This window comes from Etheostoma spectabile, unplaced genomic scaffold (assembly GCF_008692095.1).
Source record: "Etheostoma spectabile isolate EspeVRDwgs_2016 unplaced genomic scaffold, UIUC_Espe_1.0 scaffold00000982, whole genome shotgun sequence".
Lineage (NCBI taxonomy): Eukaryota > Metazoa > Chordata > Actinopteri > Perciformes > Percidae > Etheostoma > Etheostoma spectabile.
In genome coordinates this window covers 7,433-15,722 of record NW_022602674.1, presented here as the reverse complement: position 1 = coordinate 15,722, position 8,290 = coordinate 7,433, and the positions used below count along the sequence as shown (strand labels likewise).

Below are 8,290 nucleotides of genomic sequence, written 5' to 3'. Positions count from 1 at the left end.
CCTAGCTAACTTTTCTCATTAGGGAAATTCAGGATATATTGTCTGATAAAAACCTGGACGTTACAGTATATATTGTCTGATCAATAACTGGATGTTATTTCATGAATTCTCTGGCCATTATTTAGTAACAAGAAGCTCCCCTTGCTAGTCAGCTAGCTAACTAGTTATTGTTGTCGCTCTAGCTGTTCGCGGTTTCGCGGGTACGGTAAACGTTTCTATGGTAAAAGCGAGTTGTACCAATCGGAAACGTTGCTGTTACGCTTAGGATTGTGGGTAATGTAGGTTTTCTACGTAAGATAGTGGATAATTGTTTTTCTTATAATGTTACAAGGTTGATATCATACAGACTTCTAGCTTCATCAGGAGCAGAAACTGGGTCAGTCTACCTCGGATGGTTTATACATTATGGCTGATAATCTAAATTCATATGGAGAAAATCAATGGGGTTTTTAGATATATAAATAAGATATGTAGATATATAAACTGTAATCACCAACTATTTTGATAATCAATTAGTTGGTTTTTGAGTAATTTTTTTTAAGACAATAGTAAAAAGGTCTTTGATTCCAGATTGTTCAATGTAAATATTTTACACATATTTTTGTTGTCTCTGTTTTGTCATTTAGTAAACTTTATAGATTTCAACCATATAATTCCTTCTTGAGTCTTTCTAACAAGAACTTCGATTAATGTATGAACTGAATACTGATTGTGTGACCTATGAGGGAACAACCAGTGATAAATGACAACCTATAGCAATGTCATCAGGATACACCGGTAGGCCGTGGCCCCCCTTATCGGTGATCGCGTCGTGGTCCACCTGATCACAGAATTTATAGTTTACCCCAGGCACGGCGCCAGGATTTCAGTTTTGGATGGGCCAGACCAATTTTGGGTGGGCCTTAAATTAAAACATGATATCAAATCACTGTTTAACCTAATACAAATGACTAATGTACTGTTATGTTATCTGTGCTAACATAATAGAGATTTCAATAGCTTGATGCTCTTTAAATATGTTGTAAAAAAACATTGTACAAACGTTTGGTTGTATAGGACGACCCTATCCGCGACCGCTCTCCTTGGTTCTGCCCAGAGAGGAGCGCGTTGGAATCTCCATTACGCACCACACCTGGCTGCGCTATTACGCAAAGCTCCATAGACCTAAGACTGGAACAGTGGTCAGGCATTTAATATTTCCCCAAAACATAATTTAGTTCTGCTCGTATAACAGGAGGCCGAATATTTCACAATTCTGTTTAATTGTTTTTAAGTTTTCAGCACTACAGGTCAACAACACTGGCCGACAGTTTCATTCAACACTCGGGCACAGAACTTGTTCATTGACGTCATCTGTCGTGTAAAACGAGACTCAAGTTATTTCCGAAAGAGACAAACTGTTACTTTAGTGTGATTCATGTTATAACCATATTTAACAAAAGGAAATAAATCACATTAACAACAGACAGCGACGATAACAAGGGGAACCCAGGAGGGAAAAAGAACAGTAACAAGCTGATATAGAAATAGAAATGCTCCTGTAGATTTGTAACGGGTTATGAATCAATTATTTTAATATATCTCAATACAGACAGAGTAGCCTTCACATACTCTTATCCCCTCGTGGTACACAATTAAACTCGCTAAAAAGGCCTAGAAGACGCGAACACGGAACGACTCATTTCCTCTTTTTCTCTCTGCTATGTTACTAACTTGCAACATGTAGCCTACGGATTCATCGCATGTTTTTAGGTCGCCTCGCACGCACACACACACACACACTGACACAAATTACAGCAGTAGTCGGCGGGGTTTGCTCTTTAAAATGTCGATGATATCATCGAAGTCAAGAGTTACTGTAAGCTCTCGTATGTCAACAGACATATAGAGAATAAGGCTAGACGTAAGCATGGTGCTCCTATTTGGTGTTTTAATCCGGTTGACACTGGAAAAGACGCGTTCAACTGTACAGGACGTCATCGGCAGTGTTATCAGAGCTTTTAGGAAAGCATGGATATTTGGGGAAACGTCCTCATTGACCAGCTGGTGTCATTTGTATGAAGGCTAGGAGACATCAGGACTGCTGATGGTGTCATTAGTCTGAAGACTAGAGGACATCAGGACTGCTGCAGATGCCAGAGGTGTCACTGTGGAATCGAGTGTTCAGTTCACTAAGCTGGCAGTAGCGCTTTTGGAAATGTTGCGCAGATCACTGTCACTTAATAGACAAACAACTTTTTTTAAATTAAGTTAAAAACTACTTAAGATTTAGACTAATTTAGCACAAATTATGAGATAATTTGACACTTTTTAATAATTCTTTATAATTAAATATAGCCTATTATTTTCTTTTTTTTTTAATGAAAATTTGTGGGTGGGCCTGTTGAAAAGTGGGTGGGCCTAGGCCCGTCAGGCCCACCCATGACGCCGTGCCTGGTTTACCCACCTCTTTTTTTACCAGTACACCACTGGTGAAGACCACACCAAAACCACTAGCTAACTTACTTTAAATGTGAAGAACTATAGACCAACAACAGGCTTAAGTGAACTGACAACATGAGTTATACGACTTACAGTTCTCAAAGACGCACACACACAATCTCAGCTGGTTATCCTCCGGACAGTTTGTCTCCTTTTCATTTCTCTCACTTTTTTCTCCGTGTGGCGCGCGCACCCGCTCGCAGTGTGAGGCGCGTGTCCGCGCTATTTTCCGACATAACCTCTTGTAAAAACGAAAGTAACGAGCCAATTTTGTAAAATGTAAGGAGTAGAAAGTACCGATATTTGTGTTAAAATGTAAGGAGTAGAAGTAAAAAGTCGCCACAAAAATAAATAGTAAAGTAAAGTAAAAATATCAGAAAAATCTACTTGAGTACAGTAACGAATAATACTTCGTTACTGTACTCAAGTAGATTTTTTCCCATCTCTGTGGGGTTGAGATTGCGGGCACCCTAAAAGAGGAAGACAATCACATTATATACATAAACTGTGGACAGTATATTTGATCTTATACAAACTAAATATTGATAATTAAACAAACACTGAAACAACACACATAAATTCCACAAGTTTGATGATATAAAATGTTAAAGCTGAGACTATAACATACCTGACATCTTGCTTCATGGTAAGGCTGATGTATAGTTCTGAGCATTGATCCAATTTGTATCTCAGCGGCATTAACTCCTTTCATGGCGAGATACCCCTTTAACATCTTTCTTCCATATATGGGTTCCGTCTGCTAAATAACAAATTAACATGATTTTCATATTCCACAATTATATTAGCTGATATGTTTATCATGAAAATAGACAATGCAATATGCATGTGGGTGTTCTTGTGATGGGATTTATGAGTGCTGTTTATGTGTATGCAAATAGGCCTACTCTTTTTTCAATCACTCTCTCCATCCGTTTCACACATACACACACACACACAACACACACACACACACACACACACACACACACACACACAAGTCAGTAGGAAAAGGAAAATATGGCAGGTTCATACCTCGGTTATAGCTTTTACCACCTCCACCTCGAAATGTGCGTCTGGGAGTCCCATCAAGCTTGAGCCATTTTCAGCGCAAAATCTCCTCACATTTCTTGCAGAAAATCCTCTTGCGCCCCCACTTTCCTGTTGTATGCGTGCAGAGATTTCTGCAGATGACAGGCCTTGTTTCGCCATGTCTAAAATCACATCAGAGTATGGATCCAAAGCCATTTTAGCGTGGGCTAAAGGCAACGCTGGTAACGTTACACCAGCAATTAGACTGTTTTCGCGCAAATTTTCTTGCCGTATGAAAACATCCGGTCTGAGAATATTAAAAAACAGGCCTTTTTTCGTTTCTGTTTTCTAGTGAATGACCGAATGACCAAAACATACACTGACCGTTTTCAAAGGCAACCGTTGATAACGGCTGGGTTTTCAAAACTTCCTCAGCGGTTAAGAAACACCAACGAGTCTTTTCTACTAGCTAACAACGTTAAATGTAAGACAGAAATCGCACTAACAGTAGTCCGACGGGCGTTTTTAATTGTATCGGTGACTGAGTTTTGGTGAGGGCAAACAAAATGATATTGCAAAGTTAACAAGAGATTTAAGCTAACGGCTAACTGACTCTGAGATTGTTTTCTAGCGGTTAATGTTAGCTAGCTAACTAGTTATCACAATGTCAACGCTAGCATCAGGTTTATTAATTGATGCTAGTTAAAACTAACCTTGCGTTAATAACCAAAACTAATTAACCAACTTTTAGAATAAAGTAACTTACATTGGCTTTTACTTTTATTTAACTTAGATAGCTAAGTTAGCTTAGGAGAACTTTAACTAGCTAACTTCGTTATATGCCTTTGCAACGGTACATGACCGTTAGCTGAACGTTAACCACCCGTTAAATGTAACGTAAATCCCATTAACTTTCATTATATAATATAATATAATAATAATGTCAGCTGAAAAACTGCCATTTTTTAGTGACAAAATACACTAATGTAGTTATTATCTTAATGATATTTCCACCTCTTTGGGGCTCAGAGTCACTGTGTGCATTTGCGCTTTTGTCTAATAAACGTAATTACACGTAATTACGTAATTATTGTTTATTTTTCTTACATATAACAGGAGAACTAAGTTTTTCAACAGTGAAGGTGGTGATATTGCCAGAGCTCTTTATGATGGATGCAAATGATTCAAATGCAAACAAGCATGAATCTCAGGTAACGTTAAATTAATTACACACCTTTTAGGTGCTGGTTTACAGAATACAATTTAACTCATGGTAAAGCTGTTTTACGTGTGCAAGTACTAACACTACTATTTGCAACCCTTGTTTTCCTTAGGCCAAATACAAGCAGGCAAGAGAAGAGCGAAAGATGCTCCTCACCACTGCACACAACTGCATGATTGACATCCTGGCTGACAGGCTGTCCTTGGAGCCAACAGCAGTAGAGGAATTTATTTTAGATTCTTCATCTGTGAGTTTTTCCTCATGATTTTGACAATCAATGTGCAAAAGAAATTGGATCCCAATGGTTTTGGACATTTTAGTCTTCCATGTGGCCACAATTGGGTCTCAAATTAATAAATAAATAAATGAGAAAGTAAAGACCCCAAATTGATATAAAAGATCCTTTTTGCATCTGGAAAAAATGTGTCAGTTGTACCTTCGCATTTTACCTTTGAGATGTAAACTCTGAGCCTTTTTTTATCGGCAGGAGCAAGTTCACATAGTGTGATTTTACTCTGTTTGAACATAATTTGCATGATGACATGGTGGGATGGTTTAATACCAGTATTGTTGCAACAGCCTACACATCATATTGGTGCATATTTCAGTTTGCTACCATGTCTTTTTGTTACTAGAGTAACACTGGAAGATACAGGGCGCTTCATATCTATAGTTTAGTAGAGTGGGATTTGGGGGTAAAGTTGCAACATTGTTGCATTTTTCATATGGTTTAGTAGCTGACAAGACAGCGAGTGAAAGAGACAGCGGGCCCTGATGAGAGATAAATTATGATGTGTTGTCACACAGATGACGAGCAATGTATAAATGGTCATTATAGGTTATGGATTTGGAAGTTATCATCCCTTAAATCATATATAAGTCTGTAAATTGTGTGCAACGTTGAAATTGCAAGCAAGTAAATGCATTGTTTTTTGGTTCACTTCCTATATTCGGGTCAAATTGCATTCTTGCTTAAATTGACCTGAACTCTAGTGCACTTGGAAGGGAACCCAGACCCCCGCTTTCAGGTGGACCATATTTCGGTTGTTATTCCACAATAGACTTTGGATTGTGGCACGCCTCGCTCTTGAATTTAGGGAAAAAGTTTTCATTTTCATAAATGTTTCTATCCAAGATGACAGGAACATTGTATTTTGGATTGAATGTCTTTCATGCATATGTTACTTTATTATTTCCTTATTTGTTTTCTTGCTCAATAGCTGCCTGCTTTTGTTAATTTCTTCGCCAAAGGAGGTTGTAAAACCATTTCCTTTGTGTATCAAGAGTATGAAGTCCCAGGAATAGGTAGAAATACTTGTTGATTGTATTTGTCCCCATAAGGGTAAATATTCAAACTCTAGTGTGTATTTTAGAAATCTATATATTCTATATCTGTTGTACAGGTCCATTACGTTTTTTTAACTCATCAAAAACCATATGGATTTAATTTCAGAATGTGGACGCTCATATCCTGGGACTACCAAAGAGGGAAAAGTACTGAGGCTGTTTTTAGCCGATCTGTTTCAAAAATGTCTTACAGGCATTTGCTGTTCTTTCACACGGACTAGAGTGGTCTTTCCTGTGAATTTGGAAAACATACATGAGGTAAGACGTTCCTTTATGTCTTAAGTGGTATGTTTCTGTAATTAGTTTGTTTTGTGTGATAAGCGCATGTTTTCGTTGAATGATTGTATTTAAATAGTCAAATAAAATGTCTGTTTAAAGTGCATATCTGTCAGAATTATTATTATGTGCTAAAGGAGGTTGTTGCTTGCCTTTAAAATATACTGATTTCACATGTACCTCTCCTTTTTTAACTTTATTTTTCACAAGTTTTCTATACAATTGTACATAGCTCAACAGTGCTGCCATGTACATAAATCCACAAATATACAGCACAATGTACATACACAGATATCTTCCACCCACCCTCCCCAATCCCCACGCATCCTCATAACCTATTCGTACAAGTGTACATTTGGAGTGAAGTGAAACTACATTTTTCTGAAAAAAATGTAAAAAAAAATGTAAAAAAAAAATAATGCCTTTACTTACTGTTTACCAAAACAGGAAGATGCTCACAGCTGATGACCATGCAACTGGCAGTAAGCTAGTCTTTACTTCTTTGCCATTTGATTTTGTGAGTAATGGATAATATTGTCTTGATGCTTTGAAGGAGATCTTCTTTTCAATGGTCGATGCCAGAGAAGGCCTCCTGAAAGGAACAAGGAATGCCTACAACTTCTTGCCACCAGCTCTTGACGCTGCACAAAACTGGGGTGTCTTAGATAAGTCTAGACATGGAGAAAAATTAAAAAAAGAACTTCCAAGTACACAACAAAACGTTTCCTTACCTCTTTAGATGGTTAGTCATTTTTTAATAAGCTTCCATTTGCATATTTTTTTTTATTCTGTCAAGTTTTAATGTTTTGACAACATAACACTAAGATGTCTTCAACATTACTCGGCAAGTCATACTTAATTGCTTTAAAATTGTCATTTGTTCCATTATCTGTTAATGATATTTTGTAACCATATGATGATCATTAAGTAAATTTGATAATCTTGAACTCTGTCTTGAATTCTGATGCAATGGTATAAGCAAATCGAGCAGGTTGGTAACTTTTATCTTTGTAATTATAAACTAAAAGGCAGTCACATTTCAAACAGTAACATGATTTCTCCCAGTGTCAACATTTAGAGAACTAAGACTCAAACTATACACTATACACTATGTCATTAAGAGCATATTTATAGTCTATGCAGTTGGTTCAAAATATAAATGAAACTGCAGATAGCGTTAGACACTAAACATTTTCCATAGTTAATGAATCCATATTTTGAAATGTTAAAGATGATTACTTCGTAAATTAATCTTATTGTAAATTACCTGATTGAATTTCTGCTCTGTAAAACAAAATAGTTACCATTCTCTGCATCCATAATCATCAGGTCCTGATAGAAAGGGATCTATTGAGGAAATGGGATGATTCTGCAGGGCCATTAAGTGAGTTAGACCACTGGAAAAAAATGTCTTTGAGGTTCAACTTGATCATCTATCACATCAAAGGCCGAGAGTGTAAGGCAGGGGTAATGGTGCTCCATATCAGACATTCCAAGATTATGAAGGTAAGGAAGCTTGAGTGTTAAACTTCAACAAAGTAATTGCTAAAAAAGTTATTATACTGGTTTTGTTGGATCTGACTGCAGTTTGATGTGTGTAAAGACGCAATGTGACTAACTGATTTGTGTAAAATGAAAAATGCAAATTATATGATAGAAACTGTTGCCATTGATTGAGTTCTTAAAGTGTCTATAATCAATCTTTTTTTATAATGTATGAAATTATGAAAACTGACCATGTGAAATGGCTTTGTAGTGATGAACCTACAGAGATTCATCATCACCTAAATCTGCAGCTCCCCTCTGCTTTACGAAGCATTCTACAGATTTTCAGGGCATTATTTAGCTGTTCCGCCAGCAACATTACTGTTTTTGTTCACTCTCATATTGTTTTCTGCTGAAATAACCCCCCATAAAAACACTGGACAGGAACAT

The 8,290-nt window shown here is 37.0% G+C and overlaps 1 protein-coding gene across 1 annotated transcript; it reads left to right on the top strand.

The window, feature by feature from the left end:
- The first annotated feature begins 3,906 nt into the window (after nt 1-3,906).
- LOC116674773 (dynein heavy chain 8, axonemal-like) lies at nt 3,907-7,094 on the top strand. The gene is made up of 6 exons (XM_032507034.1): nt 3,907-4,101; nt 4,629-4,721; nt 4,845-4,979; nt 5,953-6,037; nt 6,186-6,337; nt 6,909-7,094. Exons 2-6 carry the CDS (start codon nt 4,677-4,679, stop codon nt 7,092-7,094), a joined length of 603 nt encoding a protein of 200 aa, XP_032362925.1. The 5' UTR covers nt 3,907-4,101; nt 4,629-4,676.
- The last annotated feature ends 1,196 nt before the right edge of the window (nt 7,095-8,290 follow it).

Bases quoted from the DNA above. Each gene is read 5' to 3' on its own strand.
- LOC116674773 (XM_032507034.1), top strand. From the start codon at position 4,677: ATGATGGATGCAAATGATTCAAATGCAAACAAGCATGAATCTCAG. The intron at 4,722-4,844 runs GTAACGTTAAAT...TGTTTTCCTTAG, and splicing joins CAAACAAGCATGAATCTCAG to GCCAAATACAAGCAGGCAAG. The intron at 6,038-6,185 runs GTAGAAATACTT...ATTTAATTTCAG, and splicing joins GTATGAAGTCCCAGGAATAG to AATGTGGACGCTCATATCCT.